General features: G+C 47.9%; 1 protein-coding gene across 1 annotated transcript in view; it reads right to left on the bottom strand.

Moving 5' to 3' along the window:
* Window positions 1-23388, bottom strand: part of KCNQ2 (potassium voltage-gated channel subfamily Q member 2) — a gene marked incomplete at its 5' end in the record, with an annotated part of 63357 nt that extends 39969 nt beyond the window's left edge. Inside the window, 7 exons of the mRNA XM_044455151.1 lie at window positions 1301-1395; window positions 10164-10259; window positions 11460-11570; window positions 15655-15780; window positions 18529-18704; window positions 21628-21754; window positions 23281-23388. Of these exons, the coding sequence (XP_044311086.1) occupies window positions 1301-1395; window positions 10164-10259; window positions 11460-11570; window positions 15655-15780; window positions 18529-18704; window positions 21628-21754; window positions 23281-23388 (839 nt within the window). The remainder of the gene's footprint in view (window positions 1-1300; window positions 1396-10163; window positions 10260-11459; window positions 11571-15654; window positions 15781-18528; window positions 18705-21627; window positions 21755-23280) is intronic.
* Between the last annotated feature and the right edge of the window lie 304 nt (window positions 23389-23692).

Genomic DNA, 23692 nt, shown 5'->3' with positions numbered 1-23692 from the left:
ATTAAAAGTGCCATGCCCCACGAGTCTATTTTTGGTACTGTTGCACCTAATTAGGAGCTGAGTATCATTATCGTGTGGTCGGAGACTGAGGGAACTGGGTTTCTTCAGCCTGGAGAGGAGGAGACTCAGAGGGGACCTGTTGGCGACACACAGGTACGTGAGGGGGTGTCACACGGAGGTGGGTTGAGACCTGTTCTCCCCTGCAGAGGAAGGCAGGATGCGCTCCAACGGGGCAAAGCTCAGGGAGCCAAGGTTCCATTTAGATGCCAGGAAGCACTTCCTGACAGTCAGGACCCCGAGGGTATGGAATGGGCTTCCACGGGAGGTGGTTGGGGCCCCATCGGTGAGGGTGTTCAAAGACAGACAGGACATGCACATGGTGGGCATGTCGTGAGCGGAGCCGGCTGGAGCCGGGGGTCAGACCAGATGGCCAGGGAGGCCCCTTCTGCCTCGCCCTGTTTCTGTTTCCAAAACAGCCTGCCACACATCAGGCCATAAATGGGTTATGCATCCCATTGCATCTGCAGATAAACCAGGAGTGCCACATGTAGCAGATCTTTGCCACAGAAAAAAAGAAGTTACAGACATCCAGCATTTCTAGCACCACCTCGAATGACGCACATTTGTATCATCAGAGAATTTGCTGCACACCATTAAATCGACCAACTCACGTCCCCCACGCCGTGCTCGGCTTTCTTGCTACAAGTCTGTAACAAACAGAACCCCGATTCAACTGCCTGGGGACCCCCAATTTTTTTGTTCTCTCACTTTTGCGCCTTGGAAATCAAATAAATTGCAGTTGCTCAAGTCTACGCTTAGCAGGTCTTGGAAGAAGCCAGGATTTATGGAAAGGCAGATGACAAATACCCCCCACACTGACAAAACAGAGCAGTTCCAAATGCTAAAAGTTATTGGGGAGGCGAGAAAAAAAATGGTGGTTGCGTTACCTACGTTTTCGGGAGAGCCCCTCGGGAGGTCTTCAGGCATTGCGGTGGCAGCTGTCACAAAACAACACCACTGATAACAGGTGCAGAAAAAGAAAGATGAAAACCAACACAGGACAAACACACAAACGCACACATAACAAGGAAAGAAAAAAAATTAATGCAATGGACAATGACGCAATGAAGAAATTAATCTAAAGCAATTGAAAAGAAATTTAAACTTACAAAAAACAAGAACAGAAGCTCCTGGGGAGATTTTTGAGAAGATGAAAGTGATGAGTTGGCATTAACTCAACCAAAATATGCACGTTGGATGGAAAAAGGGATTCACAGAAGAGGGATAAGGAAACATGTACCTGTACATGGGGACAGTGACCGTTCGCTCATAGTAATTCCAGGTGGAGTGCAGGTCCGTCCGCGTGAGGTTGGTGGCGTAGAACCTCCACGCAGCCTGTGGGGAAAGAATGAGAGTGGGGTGGAATTTTTTCCGAGTAGCACATTCCAGCACCCCTGGAATTCTCGAAATTGAGGTTTCTCATATGCACAAAGAGGCAATGTGAGGCGAAAGCAGGAAGAATTACCTAAAGCATTGCTTATCTTGAATCTCAGCTTCCCAAGCCTGAAATTAAGGATGGCTTTGCATGAAGCGGAGCACAGCTCTGAAGAAGAAGAAAGCAATTCCTAAGCTGATTTCCTAACGTAACGTGTGATGCGGCTTTCCTGCACACAGCTCCATGCATGGAGCATATTTTGCATGCAAAGGTTCCAGGTTCAAACCCTGCCATGTCCAGGCAGGGCTGGAAAAGACCCAGGATGGCCAGTGCCGGGCAATATAAACATAGCTAAACATCAAGGTAGCATGTCAAGTCACCTTTGCTAAGCTGGAAAGGCTCAGGCCCAAAGCTGGATGGGTGACCACGTGTGGAAAGAGAAGCAGGGTTTTGGACCTTATAGGCCCTTCCCAACTCTACAGCTCTTCTGTGCTATGCTGTGCTATTCTAAATTTTTGGCTCAAGGCAGCTTCCTATGTTGTATTGGACGGGCTGTACCAGAAGGATGGCAAGGAAACCATTAAGGTTCAATGCATAGTGTAGTGAATTTCCCCCAAGTCCAAAAGCCAGGATGGTTTCTTGAAGCCATGCGAAGGCCCTCGGACCTTCAGGTGGTTAGGAAGAGCACCAAAGGCAACTGCCTTCCCCAGTAATTCTGTAAACAAGACTGCTTTTGCTGTGAGAACAACTGTTTGCCTTGCAGAAGCAGCTTCACCTCCTTGCCCCTTTTTCCAAGAAGGGAGGGTGGCAGCCTGTGTCCAAACTGCAGACTCTGCAACAGGGGGAGAAAGGAACTTTATAGAAGCTGTAGCAAAATGCTTTTCACAGAACAGCAGAGTTGGAAGGGGCCAAGGAGGCCAAGTCCAACCCCCTGCTGTTGCAGGACACCAAGTCGCACCAACCTACTTGGAGGGCTGTCCAGTTCCTTTTGAATGTCTCCAGTGTGGGAGAGCCCACCTCCTCTCCAGGCAGCTGGTCCCACTGTTGTATTGCTCTGACAGTGAGGAAGCTTTTCCTGATGTCCAGCCTGAATCTGGGTTGTTGCAACTTGAATTGATTATTCCGCATCCTACACTCTGGCATCAGGAAGAAGAGATTGTGACCTTCCTCTCTGTGACAGCCTTTGAGGTACTTCTAGAGGAATACCATGTCCCCCTCAGTCTTCTCTTCTCAAGGCTGAACATGCCCCGTTCTCTCAGCCTCTCTTCCTAGGGCAGTGTTTTCAAATCCTGGATCATTTCTGTTGCACTCCTCTGGACCCTTCCTAACTTATCTGCATCCTTCTTAGATCTTGGTTCCCAGAAATGGACACAGTATTCCAGGTGAGGTCTGACTAGTGAGGAGTATAAAGGAACTACTACTTCTCATGATTTGGAAGTGATACTTCTGTTGATGCATTCAAAAATAGCATTTGCCCTTTTGGCGGCTGCATCGCATTGTTGGCTCATGTTTAGCCTATTGTCCAAACATTTTCTGCCTGAGAACAACTGGTGCATCATTCATGCAGGAAACTTTGAAGGCCCATGGAACATTCAGGGCCTATTCGGAAAACCAACATGAGCACAGAGAAGGGGAGTAACAAGCTTTCTTTCAGCTTGCTTATATTCTGCATCCAGAGGTAATCATTACATTTGATAAACTGTGTACCATTATTAACACAAGTGGTCAGACTAATACGCTTTGGCAGGACCAGGCTGCTGAGCTGAAAGCATACCTTCATTTCAGGCAGGAACAAAACATCACAAAACATCTCCTTGAAGGAGATCAGAAGAATGGCTACCTGGAGAAGGGCCTTCTCTGTGCCGGCACCCCAGCTGTGGAACATGCTTCCCAGAGAGGTGTGCCTGGCTCTGACACTTTATTCCTTTCAGCGCCAGGCCAAAACCATTTTATTTTCCCAAGATTTTAAGCCTTAGTTGTTGTTTTAATTGGGTTTTATCTGAGGATTTATGAAGCTGTGTTTTTCATTGTTTTACCGTCCCGAGACTTTTGTGCTCTGCAAAGCCCCATTCTCTGGCAAACGTTCCTTCTCCCTCTTTAACATCTCCCACAACATGCCGCACGGCATGTCACCATCACGCTGAGGATCTTCACACCCACACCAGCACGGAACTGAGGTGGAGAAATGCAGAGTGATGAAGTCCCACCAACGGTAGCTTCGTGGCAGGCAGGGGAAGGAAGAAGCTATGAGCCATCCAGCTTTCTTCCCCTCCCCTCCCTCCCTCCCTCCCTCTCAATCTCTCCACAAAGATTCTGGCACTCCTCTTGTAGAAAAAAAAGGCGTGATAGCTACGTTTTAAGAATGCACAGGCATCTGTTCTTGCAAACAAAACTAAACCCTGCATCCCTGTTCCAACCCTGGCTGCACAAGCCAACATGGGTACAGGAATGCTCAGGCCATTAGGAGATGAAGCCTGCTCATGCAACTAATTAAACCCGTCTGCCTCGTCTCACTTTCATCTCACTGGCACCAGCTCAGGACAAGCCGACAGGGCCTGCTTTCATCCTGTGGGGGAGCGTGGTGCTCAGCCGGTGTTTTTGTTCGCCTGCTCGATTTTTCTTAGCTGATGCTCAAGTACCAGGATGAGCAGCTGGAGGCAAAGGTGCAGCCCCCACGGGGTCCTGGAACAGCACCCTGCCAAAATGCAATGGCCCGGGGCAGAGGGGGTCACAGTGCAGGTCGCCCACCCTGCCCCAGCAGCAGCCAGCAGAAGTCCTGAGACCACACAGTGCCCACACCGGCTTCCGTATCCAGATGTATCCACGTAGTGCTCATGAGCAGAACGGAGGCGCCCGATGTTCCCCATTCCCCCTGCTTTGGGTTCCAGTCAGAAGAGGGAGGCAGGGTGCCCTGAGTCCTTCTGAGAAAAGCTGGCTAGGGGATGCTGGGAACTGTAGTGCTTTTTCCATCTAATCCAGAATGGGATTGCAGCTTGAAGCACCAAGTTCATTGCTGCGGCTACCGCGACATCGAGGGATTCCCTGGAGCTGAGCTCAGAGGATCGGCAGCCTCTGGCAGCTGAGTCCCCATCCCAGCCTCCCGTGGCCAGTGCAGGAAGAACAGCTGGATGCAACTGGATGCAACTGGCCATCAGAGGGGAGGAGGAGACGTGCTGGTAAATGGGAAGAGGCTTGGGACACAGACCTATGGCTATTCCAATCCACAGCCTTCCCTCCCCTTCCACACACTGAATCGAGATGGCTAAAAACTGCCCTCTAGCGAGGGTACCTGGCACAAGGCATGGTGGGAGCAGAGACTGCCAGTGGCCCAAGTCAAGTGAATCCCAGAGGTTTATGTGCATCTGTGTGTGTGTGGGGGGGGGGGGGTGCAACAGAATGCACTATAAATAAATTGTTATTGTTGTTGTTATAGTCAATATAGTGTGCACGCTGTATTTTGCAAATAATGTGATGTTGGAAAATAATGTTGAACAAGGCAAAGTACTTGCTAACCATATTGTGGCAAACCAGCATAGGAACACAGAAACAGAGCGAGTCAGAAGGGGCCTCCTGGGCCATCTAGTCTGACTCCTGGCTCCAGCCGGCTCCACTCATGACATGCCTACCATGTGCATGTCCAGCCTATCCTTGAACACCCTCCCTGATGGGGCCTCCACCACCTCCCATGGAAGCCCATTCCACACCCTTGGGGTCCTAACCATCAGGAAGTGCTTCCTGGCATCCAGATTAAACCTCGGCTCCCTGAGCTTTGCAACAGAATTATAGATTCATAGAATAGTAGAGCTGAAAGGGGCCAGAGAGCGTTGGGTCCAAATCCCTACTCAGTGCAGGACTCCTGGTTAAACCATCCCTCTCAGATGGCAGTTCAGTTACATCCTGAAGGCCCCAGTGCGGGAGCGCCCACCATCTCCCTAGGTCATGGTTGCAGTGCTCCAGCATTCAGGAAATTTTTCCTGCTATCTAGGCAGCATCTCCCCTTCATGGAGCACTGCCTTGCCATGGCAAAGGGGCTTGTGTAGCGCAATGAAGCTATGAGCCATGCCGTGCAGGGCCACCCAAGACGGACAGGCCATAGCAGAGAGTGATCCACTGGAGAAGGAAATGGCAACCCACTCCAGCATCTTTGTCATGAAAACCCCATGGACAGTACCAAAAGGCAAAAAGATATGACGCCGGAAGATGAGCCCCTCAGGTCGGAAGGTGTCCAATATGCTACTGGGGAAGAACAGAGGGCTAGTACTAGTAGCTCCAGAAAGAATGAAGCGACTGGGTCAGAGCCGAAAGGACACTCAGTTGCAGATGTATCTGGTGGTGAAAGGAGAGTCCGATGCTGCAAAGATCTATACTCCATAGGAACCTGCAATGTAAGATCTATGAATCAAGGCAAGCTGGATGTGGTCAAACAAGAGATGACAAGACTGAACATCGACATCTTAGGAATCAGTGAACTAAAATGGACAGGAATGGGTGAATTTAATTCAGATGACCATCAGGTATACTACTGCGGGCAAGAATCCCTCAGAAGAAATGGAGTAGCCTTCATAGTCAATAACAGAGTAGGAAAAGCAGTACTGGGATACAATCTCCAAAATGACAGAATGATCTCAGTTCGAATCCAAGGCAAACCATTCAACATCACAGTAGTCCAAGTCTATGCCCCAACCACTGGTGCTGAAGAGGCTGAACTTGACCGGTTCTATGAAGGCCTACAACACCTTCCAGAATTAACTCCAAAAAATGATGTCCTTATCATCATGGGGGACTGGAATGCTAAAGTAGGAAGCCAAAAGATAACCGGAATAACAGGCAAGTTTGGCCTTGAAGTACAAAATGAAGCAGGGCACAGGCTGGTAGAATTTTGTCAAGAGAATACGATGGTCATAGCAAACAGTCTTTTCCAACAACCCAAGAGACGACTCTACACATGGATGTCACCAGACCATCAACACAGAAATCAGATTGACTATGTGCTCTGCAGCCAAAGATGGAGAAGCTCTATACACTCAGTAAAAACTAGACCAGGAGCCGACTGTGGCTCAGATCATGAGCTTCTGGTTGCAAAATTTAGGCTGAAATTGAAGAAAGTAGGGAAAAGCACTAGGCCACTCAGGTATGACCTAAATCATATCCCTGATGAATATACAGTAGAGGTGACAAATAGATTTAAGGAATTAGATCTGATAGACAGAGTGCCTGAAGAACTATGGACGGAGGTTCGCAACACTGTACAAGAGGCAGCAACTAAAACCATTCCAAAGAAAAAGAAATGCAAGAAAGCAAAATGACTCTCTGAGGAAGATTTACAAATAGCTGAGGAAAGAAGGGAAGCAAAAGGCAAGGGAAAAAGAGAAAAATAAACCTAATTGAATGCAGAATTCCTGGAAATAGCTAGAAGAGATAAGAATGCCTTCTTAAATGAACAGTGCAAAGAAATAGAAAACAATAGAATAGGAAGGACCAGAGATCTCTTTAAGAAAATTGGAGATATGAAGGGAACATTTCATGCAAAGATGGGCAAGATAAAGGACCAAAATGGCAGGGACCTAACACAAGAAAGAGCTTAACGTCCCTGATAATCACGATGGGGTGGTCACTGACCTCGAGCCAGACATCCTGGAATGTGAAGTCAAATGGGCCTTAGGAAGTCTGAGCAACAACAAAGCTAGTGGAGGTGACAGTATTCCAGCTGAGCTATTCAAAATCCTAAAAGACGATGCAGTAAAAGTGCTACACTCAATATGACAGCAAATTTGGAAAACTCAACAGTGGCCACAGGATTGGAAAAGGTCAGTTTACATTCCGATCCCAAAGAAGGGCAATGCCAAAGTATGTTCAAACTACTGCACCACTGCACTCATTTCACATGCTAGCAAAGTGATGCTCAAAATCCTACAAGCTAGGCTCCAGCAGTATGTGGACCAAGAACTACCAGAAGTACAGGCAGGATTTCGAAGTGGCAGAGGAACTAGAGAGCAAATTGCCAACATACACTGGATCATGGAGAAAGCTAGGGAGTTCCAGAAAAACATCTACTTCTGCTTCATTGACTATGCTAAAGCCTTTGCTTATGTGGATCACAACAAATTGTGGCAAGTTCTTAAAGAGATGGGAGTACCAGACCATCTTATTTGTCTCTTGAGAAACCTATATGTAGGTCAAGAAGCAACAGTGAGAACTGGACGCGGAACCACTGATTGGTTCAAAATTGAGAAAGGAGTTCGGCAAGGCTGTATGCTGTCACCCTGCCTATTTAACTTATATGCAGAGCACATCATGAGAAAGGCAGACCTAGATGAATCACCATTTGGAATTAAGATTGCTGGGAGAAACATCAACAACCTCAGATATGCAGATGATATCACTCTCATGGCAGAAAGTGAAGAGGAACTAAAGAGCCTCTTGATGCGGGGGAAGGAGAAGAGTGCAAAAGTTGGCTTGAAACTCAACATTAAGAAAACTAAGATCATGGCATCCGGTCCTCTCACTTCCTGGCAAATAGATGGCAAAGAATGGAGGTAGTGACAGATTTTATTTTCCTGGGCTCCAAGAGCACCGCAGACGGGGACTGCAGCCAAGAAATTAAAAGGCGCTTGCTCCTGGGGAGGAAAGCTATGGCAAATCTAGACAGCATACTAAAAAGCAGAGACATCATCCTGCCAACAAAAGTGCGTATAGTCAAGGCTATGGTTTTCCCAGTTGCAATGTATGGCTGTGAAAGCTGGACCATAAGGAAGGCTGAGCGCCGAGGGACTGAGGCCTTTGAATTGTGGTGCTGGAGGAGACTCCTGTGAGACCCTTGGACTGCAAGGTGATCAAACCGGTCAGTCCTAGAGGAGATCAACCCTGACTGCTCTTCAGAAGGCCAGATCCTGAAGATGAAACTCAAAAACTTTGGCCACCGAATGAGAAGGAAGGACTCCCTGGAGGAGAGCCTAATGCTGGGAACAATAGATGGCCAAAGAAGAAGGGGAGGGCAGAGGATGAGGTGGCTGGATGGGGTCACTGGGGCAGTCGGCGTGAACTTGGGTGGACTCCGGGGGACGGTGGAGGTCAGGAAGGCCAGGAGGAATGTTGTCCATGGGGCCGCGATGGGTCGGACACAACTTCGCGACTAACAACAAGGCAGTGTCTAGCTTCCTGTAACCTGAGCCCGTTATTCTGCATCCTGCACTCTGGGATGATTGGGAAGAAGGCTTGTCCTTCCTCTTTGTCACAGCCTTTCAAGTCCTCGTAGAGGGCTATCCCACATCCCCTGTCTTCATTTCTACTGGCAAAATATACCCAGTTCTTTTATCCTCTCCTCCCAGGGCTTTGTTTCCACTCCCTGGATCACCCTTTTTACCCTCGCCTAATACCCCCCTTTTGCAGTACTTAAATGCAACATTCCAAACTTAGCCTGCACAAACCTTTTTCTTCAATGGAGTGAGCTCTTCCCAAGAGGAATGGTGGCACGGCTGGAATGTTTGAATTTAGATGGCCTTGTACCCCTGCCCCCCTTCCAACATCTTGCAGCCTGTCCCACCTCGCAAGGTTGGTGTGAGGACAAAATGGGACAACCCCCAATGCCTCTCACTCGCATGAGCTAGGAAAAAAATACAGATCGACTGATGCCTTCCAACTGTGACAGGCATAATTTGAATTGATTGCCGGCTCAGCATTCTCTTGGCACGGCATACGGGAGCTGTCGGTGCAAAGCTGAACCGGAGTGCAGATTTTCCATTTTGCAAAGCCCTGGAGTGCTGCACGCCGTCAGGAAGACCTCACAGCCAAGGGAAATGATTTGCTGGCTTTTGCTGTCTGCTAGGGGAAAATAAATGAACTCTCGCTCTGTGTCTTGGGAATTGGTTCACCAGGGAGAAGTGCCGGAAAGCCTCCGTTAAGTGCCTGAAGTGGTACTTGTCCCACTGAGAGAAAAATCACCCAGGATCAGGACAAAGGCAAGTGCAGCAGACAATTCCCACATCCGCCCTCCATAAACTTAGCCAGGCTTCCCCAGCTTGAAGCTGTCCAGATGTGTTGGACTGCAACTTCCACTGGGGTTGATGGGAGTTGTTGTCCAACCCAGTACCCAACTCATGTGTCTCCTGAAAATTAAAACAACGCAATTTTCATAAAGACACACAAATGCTTTTCTGCATCAGAGACCTCTGAGCTCATGGGAATTTTGCAAGGCCCAAACCCCAAGCTCTCCACAACATCCCCTCAGAGCTGCTACGCCAGAGGACTGACTGGGCTCAGAAACCTGGCCAGGTGGATGTTTTGGGAAGGCACCTCTCAAGGCGTGACTCGTTTGGATGCGGGACAGCTGAAAGCAGCCGATGTGTGAAAAGTCTGCCTGGTCTATTTGTCCGACTACTAGAGGATTCCTGACTTGCAATCACTGAACAACAAAAACAGCAAAATCATTCCAGAACAGAAAGCATCCAGTCTTCCAAACAAACCCCTGAGCTCTGAAGCTGGGCATCCAAAATGAGGTGATCGAGAACCGGCTGCCGGGCTGAATTGCAGGGTAGGAGAAAAAGAGAGGCGTAGCGCACCTCCACCTGTCCTCCCACACTGCCTAGGATGCCCATAATTCTCTGCGTTCAGAGGCTTACGGGCATCCCCACTGAGTCAGAGTATAAGCTCCCCTGTGGCAGTTGCCTAAGGCTCGCTGTTCCTGCCGGAGCCCCCACAGCTGCGAGCACGTGGGACGCTGCTCGCTTACCTGAATCAGGCCCGCTGCAGGATTCCTCCTCTTCTCAAAGTGCTTCTGCCGGTGCTGCTCTTGAACTTTCAGTGCAAATCCAGAACCGAGGATGCCCTGGAAGAAAGAGCAATATTGCTTCTATTCGATTTCCAGCTGACTTCTGGAACGATTCCTTCTTCTAGTGAGTGCGAGCAAAGAGAGAGAGACTGTCTCACAAACAGATGAGAAAATGCCACACCGCAGCAATTTCTGCAGGTGTGTTTTCTCGCCAGGGGCTTTGGTCAGGGCAAAGGTTTCTAAACCACTCTGCTTAAAGGACCCTTTTGTGTGGCTAGCTGGGAAAAAGGCAAACCCCAAATTAGGCATAATCAGGAAAAGAACCAAAAAGAAAATTATTCTCTTGTATCAATCTACGATGAACCCATACTTAGAATACTGTGTACATTTCAGGTCACCACACTAAACAAAGACATTAATTATAAAGTTGGGAAAAGTGTTCCAAAATCAAAAGTTGCATTAAACCCTCCCTCCCCCACCCATTGTGCTATTGTGGGTCTGTTTATCCTTCCCATGTTGTAGCATTAGTATTTTAGCTATCAAAAGGGCACAGAAAATCCATTTATATTGACCTCGTGTTAAAATCCAAGAGATGGATTGGTAGTTGAGGGAAAATATCACTGAATATTAAAAACTTTCCATCATCCATTTATCTGAAGAATTATGTCCTCCCCAAAAGAAGCTGCCATTCAGCATCACCAGAAAAGAAGCACAATCCACATTATGCTTCCAACAATTGGCTGATTTAATTAAGCCCTTACCTAGGAGACATTACGTGTCTTGCACACTCAAAACATCAGTTTTTGCTAAATTAAACCTAGCAAAAGTGATCTGCTTTCCAAAATGTTCTGTTGTCCTCCATTTTTATTGTATCGAAGTGCACATTCAGGCTTTTAAAAATTCTCAAGGAGTCTTTTGAAGACCCCAAAACAGCATGTTAATATTTTCATGAATCAACCAGTAATATTTTCACCACTGATTAAACACAAGGTGCTTTCAAGCAAAGCATTTCTGCCGCCATCACTGTACGTCATTCACAGAGGTTTACAGGGATCCAGATAATGACATATTTTGCTTATGACCTTCCTATAAGCAGTTTCCTCACTGCTTCTTCTGCCCTTTACTTTAACAAAGAGACTCCATGAAGTCAAAAAAGACGCTGCAGCCTTCCCATTGCAAGCAACCATACACGTTCTTCTTTTGGGTTGTGATTTTTTTTCCTTAAATAAAAAATTGACTTGCCGAGTGCCTACTTACAGCTGGGAGGGCAAAAAAGGAAACACCAATCAGAGTAAATGTTGCTGCTAGAAGACGTCCATTCCAGGTCTGCGGATACTTGTCCCCGTAGCCAATGGTGGTCAGCGTAATCTAAGAAAACAAAGAATCCATCATGCAACCCACCAAGAGTAAACATGGCTCAGCACTGCAACCAAAACAAGGTATCGCATGTGCTTAAAAGTGGGCATGTTAAAATAAATACGTATTCATTTGTTCACAGTATTTATGTACCACTCCATGTCTAATGGATTACAGAGTGGTGAACAAAAAGACAATAAAGCAGATAAAATATGGAACAAGTTATTAAAAGCAGGATATCTGTAAAACTATGGCTGGTCAACCAAGGAAGCCTTCCTGGAATAAGTAAGTTTACAGCAAGTTAAAGTACCTCTAAAAAGGTTCCTCTTAAATCTCAATGATTTTTGCAAACTCACAGGGGTAGAACCATTAAATCCACAGCCTAAATGTAATTCACTGCATTGCTGGACATACTGAAGTAAAACTGCTTTCGAACTAACCCAAAACCTCCAAGTTCAGAGTTCTATCCAACACTGACCTCCATCAGCAGAATGCGAAACTCTGCCGGAATGGATCTCCCCGCCACTTTGAACCCACAAACACCCACGCACAAATGCCAGGTTGTTCCAGAGGGTTGGGAGACCATTTGTAGCAGGTTTCAGGATACCCCCAAGGACTGTGGGGAAGAGGTATGCAGGAGAAAGCGCAAGAGGAGATTATCATATCATCGATTCATACTGTTGGAAGGGGTCAGGCAGGCCATCAGGTCCAACCACCTGCTCAATGCAGGACTCAAGTCACCCATCCAGATTTCAGCCCTGCCCGACCCTGCTTAGCTTCCAAGATGAGGCACGATCAGGGTATATGAAGGCTACATGCAATTGACTTATGGATACGCAATTTAAGTCTGACAGAGATCCAGGACAAGGAACGCAGGGATACCTCTCCACAAGAGGCAAATTCCCAGTTTTTAAGTCCTCTTTCTCTCCAGTTTAGCCATCTCATTCTCTGGCATCCACGTCTTTCTCACTACCTCCCCTCTTCACTTGCATTTCCCGAACAATGCCGACGGCATTTAAGGCCACTGCTGGAGCTGAGGTCCTGGATCAATGCTGACCACTTTGCTCAGCAGCTCGGGAGGCCTTCGCAAGCAACGCAGCTCAGCTCCTTTTCGCGCTTGTGGAGGACTGAGCCTTTGCTGCACAGTGCGTTGCTAGTCCAGGTACCCAGGGATTTGAAGGCAAAAGCACAGGGGTTTCGGAGCTGCTGCGGGGAGTCCAAACATCTAACCATTGCAAATATATCATGTTTCCTCCAGCAACCAAACTGTGGTACTTTGGAACTGGGAAAATGCCAAGTTTTCTCTCCCAGCCCACGTTTCAGCTGCATGAATGAATTCTGCATGGAATACGGTTACTTAAATGTAATTGGTATCTTTTGGAGAGGTCCTTCACATTCCTGTTGATGAATCAGAGACATCTTCTCCCACAACACATCTGTCACTTGCTACACACACTTTAAGCACTATCTTATATTTTAAAGGTACAATCCTACACAGGAAGTAGTCCTATAACTCTCAGCATTCCCCAGTGATCGTAGGATTGCATCTTTAGGCTCTCTGCAGTATCCAGCGCCCAATATTGCCCCTTCACGATGATCTTAAAATGCAGGAGGACACCCCGATGCTGTGGACAGCAGTTCCTAGGAATGCTCGCAATGGGAAATCTGGCCTCTTATTTGACCTTGGCAGACTTCCTGCCCACTTCTGAACAGGTGACCAGCAGCTGGCTGAGTCAGGTCCTTTTGCAGACTCGCAGCTCCAAGATGCCCATTTGCATTTTACACATGAAGAAAATGTGCACAAATCAAGGTATTTCGCACAAATTAGCACATGTGGCCCTAGCATGACTTGCCACAAATTGGCAGATTTTACACAAATTTCCTGAGCATTTGTTTTTGTTTTTAATACCCCAAAGTCAGCCCATCTCAGAGACCGAACTCCATGAGCTAACTCAAGCAGGGGCCAGCACAAAACTGGCAAGCCAGAATCGGAGGGTGGGGACAAAAAAATCTATTGGAGTATTACATCCCTATCAGCTCCTTCTTATGTCATAAACGCTGCCCCCTACCACTGCAAGAAATCCATTTACAATGTTGATTAAACATTCAATTTTCAGTGTTTATTAGATTCTGCAAGCTTTCCCCCAGCACTATGATTCATTCCATTCCCAAATCTTTGAAAACAAACTTGATTTCCCTTCCTCTGCTGCTGAGTTTACCAACTAATTAAATTTTCCTCCCAGGCTTGGAAGCAACTGGGGTCCGCTTTGTCCCACCATTTCTGTTATCCCCACACTTTGCAACAAAGGCTAAAAGTGTTTGCCTGAAAGAGCAGAAAAAACAAGAAAGGCCAACTAAACAGACCAGAGAAGCTCGTTAATTGTTGCTTTGTTTCTCTCCTGATCCAATAATCCACACACAGAAAGACAGAGACTCAACAAAAGCATTATCTCTCTTTGCTTCTGTGCAGTACCCCATCCTTCTATTACCAAGACTTCATTAATTTTCCTGAGTGCACTCACAGTGCATTAAGCAACACATTAAGAGGTTGTATTATTAATAATTAAGCCACAAGTTCAAGCCAGCTATCAAGGAATAAGCATCAAAGGCACGCTGCACATTTTTGTGGGTTCACTTCTGTGACGCCAGAAATCACAGGAGATAAACCCGGAATGGGCCGCTTTCTGATCCAACTCGATTCAGGGATTTGGGCAATCCCTCGCCACCTCTGAAATCCCAAGAAAGCTCCACTGTCTCAGCTCTCCTTTGCAGGGCCTCTGCTCCCATACAGTCTTCTAGCCACAGCCCATCCTGACCTGCGAACTGAGGGAGCAGCATCTGCAAAACGTACGCACAGAAAACTGCCAGAACCTGCAAAGCCGGCAAGTTGTCCTGTCGAAATGCAGCGTGATCATTGTCTGTGAATAATCACCTTCACGCCAGTCCACAAGAGCAGCACAAAGGAAACAAGCAGCTAGAAGATAGGAATAACCTTACTGAGATGCAGAGACAGTCTGTTTGCATCTTTCGCCCTAGCACAGCTCCGGGTTTGAAGAATTAGGAGGAGGAGGAAAAGGAGGCGGCGGCAGCACAAATAAGAGCTTAGCAAAGTCCCAGAGCTGTTGCAAGAACTCAGTTCAGATCAGAACCATGGCAAAGGCAGAGCGCTAAAGGCCCCATCCTGACTGAGTTCCGAATCGCCATACTGACTACTTCTTAAGCGGCAACCAGTGATGTAACTGCAAGGGCACAGCCGAGGACCGATGAGTTAATGAACCAGCTCGACTCCGGGATGCTCGAGTGGGTGCCTTCTCTCTAACCAACCTGCCCAGTCACTGCGGACATCCAATGAGATGCTCCCAGTGGGTCCACACGGATCTATGGCCCCACTGGAGTTCACCTGGAAAGAGCCTTCAGAGTGGTGGCCCCTTTCCTGCTGAGCTCAGGCACCAACATCCTTCCCACTGCTTTGGGACCTGCTCCTCCAGGCAGGCCTGGGGGTCAACATGGCTGCATTCAGAGGAAGACAAGTTGCCGTCCTAAGGTTTTGAGGGTTGCAGTCACGAAGAGACCACCCCAGACCGGCCTCCTTTAAGGCATTCAGCCAAGGGGAAGGAAGAGCTGTCCCCCAGTGGAAGCCAAAACATACTTAAGGCTCTGCAGCAACACACAGCTTGTTGGAGCAACTCCCTGGCAAACCTGTCCAGCTTCCCGTCCAGGATCACAAGAAGCTCTCTGAGATGCTGCTACATTGCCCTTCTCTCCAGAAAGCCTCCGTCCCGCATGGCCAAAACCCAGTGAACCTGCCCAGGCCATGCTCTTCCGTGCAAAGCTGGCCTCGCAGAGACCAGCGATGCTGGGCCATGCTGCATTACACAGACCCAGTTAAAGATCTGGATAATATCACATCTGCCTTTGGCAAAAATGAGTAAGCTACAGTGGCAAGAGAAAGGACAGCAAGCCTAGTTTCCAGGGATCTCTATGAAAGATAAAAGTCGGACCCACCAGCCAATTGAAGCTGCATGAGAAGCTAGTTTTGACCTGGGCTCAGGGGGCTCCTTCAGTATGACAGCACGAACTTGCAGGGGATACTCACCAAGCCCCACCACAGTGCGTCCGCGTAGGTGTCAAAGTGCTCGTTTTCTCCCTTCTCGGCCAAGTACACAAGGAAGGAGGCTAGAATGAGGCAGAGGAAGCCAATGTACCACGCAGTGATCAGCTCCTGCAACACAGTTAAGCAGAGCGGAGCGTTCGGTGCAGCTCTTCCCCACGCAGCAGCTTTCCTGCAAAGTGCAGAGGCAGAGTGCAGAACTGATGGGCGCACAGAGCAGCTCCGGAGACGGCGGTAGCTGAAGAGAGCAGGCCAGTCCCCGGGGGAGCAGCTGCTGTCAGCGCATTTGGCACAGAAGCGTGGAAACAGCTGTGCCCAGGGCCAGTTTCGGGCTGTGCCTTAGGCACGATGCCCTCCCCGAAGGCCCTCCCGCAGCAAGCCTATCCTTCGAATGCCCTTGTCCCCAGCTGCTGCCGCTCCTTCTCTTGCTTGCCGAGGAGCAAGTCGGTGGCAGCTTTTGCTCTTCTTCATTCTCACCCTCACCTTGACCAGGGACCAGAATAAGGCACAGGCAAACAAGCAGGACACAAGCGAGGGCCAGTGCGGCACGGTGGCAAGAGCATTGGCCCGGGGACCTGGGAGAGCTGGGTTCGAGTCCCCCCTCAGCCACAGAGCTCCCTGGGTGACCCTGAACCAGCACGGACTCTCCGCCTAACCTACCTCACAGGGTTGTTGTTGTGAGGATGAGAGTGAGAGAAAGAGGAGAATGACATAAGCGGCTTTGAATTCCTTGGGAGGAAAAAAGGCAGGACAGAGATACAATAAAGAAAGAACTGTGAGAAGGAGAAACAGGTGCAGGGGCTTCTGCTGCAGTGCCGCCCCTTGGCCACCCACCCAGCCATGCCAACTCTTGACGCCAACAAATGTTTCCCGTTACCTATTTGAAATGGCTGTCTTCTGCCGCAGAATTACATAGGCCAGCACCTTTGCCTCTCTGTGTTTTAAAAAAGAATTCCACTGTTCTGAAGAGGGTTTCAGAGCAAGCGGAAGCTGGCCGAGGGGATCCCCCAGACAATCCTGCAGGATGGCTTGGACTAAGAAAAAGCAGAGTGGGCGACCTGAGGGCCAAAGTCCAGCTTCTGTCCACAACCACAGTCAGGGATGTCCAGTCCACGTGTACGATGGGCCATTTCACTGACCATCATGGAATTGGCAAGGAGCTTTCCACAAACAAGTAGAAAGACCAGCGGTTTTGACGGCTTCACCAACCTGGTGCTCTCCACATGTGCTGAAGTACCGCACCCATCTGCCACTAGTAGCCGCTGTGGTGGGGCTGACAGGAGTTGTAGTCTCACACATCTGCAGGACACCAGTCTGAGACACTCCTGACATGTTTTGTTTATGGCATTTTCATGGAGAATTTAGATATTATGATGGAGGAGTTGAGTTCTAGAGCCTCTTACATCACACTCAGCCAATCTGACCTGATTAAATGTATTTGCCAGCACTTAAACAATAAGAGTTTGCATATCCGTTGGCTCGAGGCAATGATCTCTCTCAGGGGGAATAGAAACAACTGATATTTTCCACTAATGCCTTGAATTATTATTTTTTTATATAACTGCATTGCCTCGCTGGGGAATTCTGTCCTTTTTCATCTAAAATATAAAAATGAGATTTCATGTCAGGACCCAAAACTGACAGAACTTTAATATCATTTTGCTGAGTTCTGAACCCTACTGCCCAATCATGAAACCTGAAATTTACTGGTGGCTTCCTACTTCCCAGGCTAATATGTCAAAGCAAAGATATCCCAAAATTAAAATGTTCATATTTGCACTTGCTTATTTTAAAATTAGGAGTTTGCAATGCTTGCAAAGTGTGCAAAGTGTGATTCACTCTGCCTGAGAGGAAACTCCCAGCTCGTCTCTCCTGACATCTTGTCGTTGAGTCAGGAACCGGCAAAGGCAATATGTCTCCTCTCCACTTCTTGGACCACTCCTGTCCTTCCCAAAACATTCCTACTCTCCTGGTCAGCCCGGGGAACCTAGAGGGTGCTTCAAAGGGCTCTGTCACTCCCAAAGACTCCCCAGTCTCCAAAGCTCCTATTTCCATATCTTCAAGGCCTTCTTTTTCAAAATTACTTTCAAAGTTATTCTCACATAACGCTGGTCCTCTACCAGCTCCACTGGCTGCCAGTTGAAGTCCGGGCCCAATTCAAGGTGCCGGACTTGACCTATAAAGCCCCAAACGGCTTGGGACCAGGATACCTGAAGGAACGTCTCCTTCCTTATACGCCCTCATGGCCCTTAAGATCTGCGGGAGAAGCCCTGCTCTGGGAACCCTCTCTAAGAGAGGTAAAAAGGTCATCAACTCAGAGCAGGGCCTTTTCAGCGGTGGTGCCAGAGAGGTACGCCTGGCACCAAGCTTATACTCCTTTTGGCACCAGGTCAAAAGCTTTTTATTTAAATGGCATTTTAAAATCTACAGTTTTTAACATTTAGTCGCTCTAGTTTGTTTTGTGATTTACTGTTTATTGTTTTGTTTTATACACTGTTTTGTTTCTAATTCATTTATTGGAAATTGTTGCTGTTTTAAATTGTCCTTTTAAAGCATTGTAAGCCGTCCTGAGATTTCTATATAATAGGACGGCATGTAAAAGCTTTTAATTAATAAATAATAAATACAATCCCAGCCATGACAACTCTGCCCACCAAGAATGGCAGTTGGGTTCACTCACTGCACTGCCATGAAAATCAGCTCTACTCAAGCTACGGTTTTGTTCCCCAAACCTTACTGGGGCAAGTGCCTCTGGAACAGGCTGTGCAGTCCCCAAATCCGAGATACTAGTGGAGAACTCGTTCCGCCAGGTGCAGTGCAGGGCCTGGGTATGCTTCTCAAAAAGCTGCAGAGACTCGCCTTGCTGTGAGCATACACCACCGATCCAAGGAGCTTCCATGTGCCTCCCCTACGGTCCATCCGTATCATGCGCAGTATCTGCAGGAACCGCAGACTCCGGAGTGCCGAGGTGGCGAAGACATTGCCCTGGGATCCAGCAGCCAGCACGGCAATGGAGGCAATCAACACCATGATGTCTGCAGAAACGGGACACAAGCGGAGCGCTCGCTGAATCCCCCTTTTCCAAGAACATGCTTGGTATCCTGGCTCTCTCCCTTTGGAGAGACAGGACATGGAAAAATCCCCGCCTCATCCAGATAAGCCAAATGACTAGAACAACCTTTCCCAATTGGCTGCCCTCCTCCTGTCTTGGTCGAAAAGCCCCATTGTCCCCAGCCAACATGGACATTGCTGGGTTGGTTGGGAAGATGGGCTTCTGAAGAATGCTAGGCCAGGCCAGGCCAGGCCAGAAGGGGGCACAAGAGGTGGATAATAGGCCTTCTGCCTCCATTAGATCTGATGGTTGGGACACCAGCTTTCTTGTGGCCTGCAGCAGGTGTCTGACTCAGTAGCCAAAACACCAGCAAGTTGGTCCACCACGGTGGAAACTGCCTTGTTTGCGGGCTTACAGCCAACAGGTGTGGAAGGGGGCCATGGGGCTGGCTCTGGCATCAGCAAAGGCATGGCACCAAAGTGAGCAGGGCCTCTTTCCTTCTCCAGAGCTGATGCAGCCATGAAGCAAGAAGAAAACTTCTGGCAGTGCGACCGGGACTTTGAGCCCAGTAGGTGCAAGAAGGAGTTGGTGGACCAGCGTGACCTGAAGTTAGGTGAGGAAAATGTCTTCCTTTCCCTTAGCATTCTCTGGAAGAAAGTGGAGGAGAAGATGGAAAGTTCTTTAGTTGCTTTTTCTTTTAAGGCTCCCTGGGCCAAAAAGAAAAATGCACGAAGCAACCTTTTTGTCGGAAGGGCAAATCAGAGTCCAAATCTGGGAAAGGATTTTTGGACTTCAACTCTGCCTGCTAACCAAAAATGAATTAACTCTTTGCTGCCTGCTCTCCTACAGGATGAATGAAAAGCAGCTTTTCGCAGCATCCCATCTGACAGCTGATTCATATCTGCATTTCTTTCTGAGGACAAACTGAGCAATATGGTCAGGGACCTGTCCAGTGCCCCTACCGCATGGTCTTCCAGGCATATCCTCCAAGTGCCGGCCCTCCATTTCCAAGTTTACAGCAAACAATGATTTGGGAAGGGATCACATGTTTGTGACAAACTGCTAAGTTTCATTCTGAGTCATATTCCAAAGGTTGAGAATCTGAATGGGAAAGCCAGATGGCTTAAGTACAGGGATGACAGACAGACAGACAGACAGACAGATGGATCAATAGACAGATTTCCCAATACAGAGAATAGAATCTCTTTGTATTTGGCAGTCAAAGCCAAATTCAGTAGCAGCTAGTGCCAAATTCAAAACTGGGATCCAATTTTCTTTAGCAAACCAAGATCTGCATCATATCATGCTGTGAGATGTATTACAAGAAGAGTTCTACAGCATTTAAAATCCAGGACACCATCTTAGACTGAGTCCAACTGACTACAGGAAGCTAAATCAGGGCCTGGAAGAGTAGTTTAAGCCATAACACAGACCATTATAACCGCAACCTACATAGAATTTCAAGGGCAGCTCTGGGTGCTAACGCATTAATCCACACAATGCGTATTCAAGCAAGCAACTCTTGAGAGTCTGAAGGCAATTAAAGCAATTATGAGGGTTCCTTGCTCTTCTCTTCCCTCCACACAGTTGTTCTAAAAATACTCCCTTCCTTAGCAGATGAAGCAGATTGCTAGCAGGTTTAAGGCCACAAGTGAACAGTGCGAATTGATAGCAGCCTTCAACTTTTCCAGTCTTGGAACCCACTTCCAGCCCAAACACACACTTGTACCAGATATTTGTATACTGGTAGTGCTGTTTTTGTAACTCATCTCAGTTCAGGCTGCCAGGAGTGGTGCCCAACCTAGTGGCTGAAGACCGGGTGTGTGCAGCAAGACTGTTACTGAGGGAAACGCACTCTGCACATGTTCAGGAGCCCCACACCTCAATATTTCTAAAGCCCTGCAGATGGCCAAGCATCTTCACAGCTGATCAGCAAAGCTAAGGAGGGCACTGGCTGGCCAGGAGCCACATGGCTACCATGCTTTTTTAAGGGCTAGAGAAGGGGCGGCCAGACTTGCCCAATGGAAGAGTCACATACAGAAACATCAGAGCCTCAAGACATGAGCAAATATTTATTATTTATTTATGAAGACCACACAGACACTGCTACAAATATCGCGCCAATTCAGCTAATGGAACTATAGACGTAAGCTCTGCCAAACACAGTAGGATTGTTTGCTGCATATTGGATGCCAGGAAGCACTTTCTGACAGTCAGGACCCCAAGAGCATGGAATGGGCTTCCACGGGAGGTGATTGAGGCCCCATTGGTGAGGGTGTTCAAAGACAGGCTGGACATGCACATGGTGGGCATGTCATGAACGGAGCTGCTGGAGCTGGGGGTCAGACTAGATGGCCCGGGAGACCCCTTCTGACTCTCTATGATCCTATTAGGGTACCACCATGCTTTCAAGACAGAGTGACTAAAAACCTTTTGGAGTGGGACCTCTCTCTTTCCTCCTTAGCTCTGAACACTGGAGGAAACCAAGCAACCACACACTGCCGCCTTGGGAGCTCGGATGCAAGAAATCACCCGGCAGCAAAAGCAGCCAAAAATGTTCTCACCAGCTGCTGTGCCGGAAGCTTCAACGAGGACTTGATTCTCCCCTGGAGTGCAGCAGATGAAGCTCCCCAATTGTGCCTGTCTCCCTTGGCCTCAATTCTGCACCTTGTCTGAGCAGGTGCATCCTGTCCCCTCCCCAATCCATGCCAGAAGTAAATAGGGACCAATTATGCTAAACACCTTTTCAGCCCCTCTGAGAATTGCAAAATAAACTCCCAAGAGCTCGTGTGGCTCGCGAGCCTCGGTTTGGCCACCCCTGGGCTAGCATCCGTCCTGAAAGCAGGCAGGTGTTCAAGTTCCCGTGCAACCCTCAGGAGCCAATCCAGCAACAAGGAAGTTCTTACCGATGACACAAAACGGTTTGCGGGCAAATTTCAACCTTCCTCTCCAGCCCCGATAGCGGCAACAGCAGCCAGCAGCCCAGATCCGTACAAAGTACTCCACGCCAAAGACCACGATGGTGACTATTTCCTGCAGCGGAGACAGCAAAGTAAGACCAATGGGCAGCCAAAGGAAGAGAATTCTGCAGAGCAAACCACGTGGGTTTTTCCAGAACTTGAGCCTAAAAAACGGGCCCCTCTGGACTGATCCCAGAAAGGGATCCCATGTGCAAAACATCCCTTTCCTCTTTGACCACAGAGGTGAGTTTGATTCATCTAGCTTTTTCTTCACAGTTCCTCAAAGGAAGATATTGCTCCCTGGGGGGCCCAAAGCATTAGGAGAGGCCAGAAAAGCATCTGTACCAGCAGGAGATGCTTTGCAGGCCTCCTAGTTCCTCTTCAGCTTCTCACCAGAAGCCACGCCGTCAATGCTAAGGAAAGCCAAGCTGCTCAGAGATGAAAAGCCAGTCAGCTGCAGAGCAAAGGTGGCTGGAGGACCAAATTGTGGAGAAAAAGAACCTTGTCTTGCCTTGTTTGCAATGCATTGTGGGAAGAACTGAGCCTTCCGTCAGCCAAGCTCACCTAGAGCACAACACTTTGTGTGTTTAGACAAAGCTGCAGAGAAAGCTGAGAGTGGTCGGACTTTGCGTTGTCTGTGCACACTTAGGACTGTGCCCGTCAGTCATTCTTACCCTGCATCGAATCTACAAATTTGGCTGTCTTTGCCTCTCTACAAAATGAGCGAAACATGCCTTTGGGGCATTGTAAGACGCCAACAGTTACTGGAGTGGAAATTCAAGCAGTTGTGATTTTGGTTTAGGATGCAATCCTATGACATTTGAGAGAGTAAAAGTCCTACAGCTCCCAACATGCTGGAACCTGCAGGCCATTTAACTTGCACAGCAATGCATCCTGAGACAGCCATTTCTGAAATATTTATAAACCCAAACAATTCATGAGATGGTTGCAAAACACGAGGCTGGTTCTGATTGCCATCATTACTGGGAGCCTTCATGCATGAAGCTGTTAATCTGCTGCATTTCCTTTCACTTTCATCACAGAATTGTGAGTGAAGCACTACACAAATGTTTTCTTTCCCGCTTTTCCTGTATATAACCTCTAGGGGGCAGTGTGGCATAGCAAAATAGCACAAATACGCAAGAGAGAATTGGGTTTCCTTTCTCATTCACAATTAAATGCCACATTAAATACCAGCTTCCAAAAAAAAAAAAAAAAAAAATCTAGCACAAAGCATTGGTTAGACACAGAAGCAAAACCAGAAGGTCACAACGTCACCTAAAGAACCTATAAACAACCACAAGTAATGGCAATCACATAATAAACACATTGTATAAACAAGCCCTAGGAAGACAAGTTATTTGGAATCCAAAAATGATCTTAAAACTGATCGTGGCTGCCCTTGTCCGAATACCAAGTACAAGGCACAGGATTCTCCATGGCACACCCTCCCTTCTGCAAAAACGAAACAAAAATGGCCACCAGAAAAGGCCGGCCTTGAAAGATTGCCAAAAGGGAGCATAATATTAGCAAAATGCTTGCACTCAAGCACCCACCCACCAGTCCTTCCCTCCCCAAGCAGCTTAGCGTCACACTTACCAGAATGTAAAGTGCACCTTCGGAACTCGCCTCATAGTCATCAATAGTTGAAAAGACGGAAAGCACCAAGCAGGAGAAAACTAGTAGAAAACTGCAAAGTGTGGAAAGACAGAAAAGGCAACAATATTAATTCCAGTTGAGGCAGAAAGTGGATTTTCCCCACAACCTTCTTGCTTCAGTCACTACAGGCATTCCAGACAGCAGACCTGAAGACTAAGTTGCTTATTTCAGCAGGACAAAAAAGGAGATGGATTTGCATAAAAGGTCCATATGCCAAGCTCTATCTATAGATGCAAACTTAAGATAGTAACTGTAATTGTAATACAGGCCATCAGAGTGGGGAAGCTCTGGACAGATGTGCAGTGTTCCCGCCCTTCCTATGGTCCAGTCACAATTTTGCCAATGGGTGACT

Source organism: Varanus komodoensis, unplaced genomic scaffold, assembly GCF_004798865.1.
Source record: "Varanus komodoensis strain SLA01 unplaced genomic scaffold, ASM479886v1 scaffold8, whole genome shotgun sequence".
NCBI lineage: Eukaryota > Metazoa > Chordata > Lepidosauria > Squamata > Varanidae > Varanus > Varanus komodoensis.
This window is presented reverse-complemented; position numbering and strand designations above follow the sequence as displayed.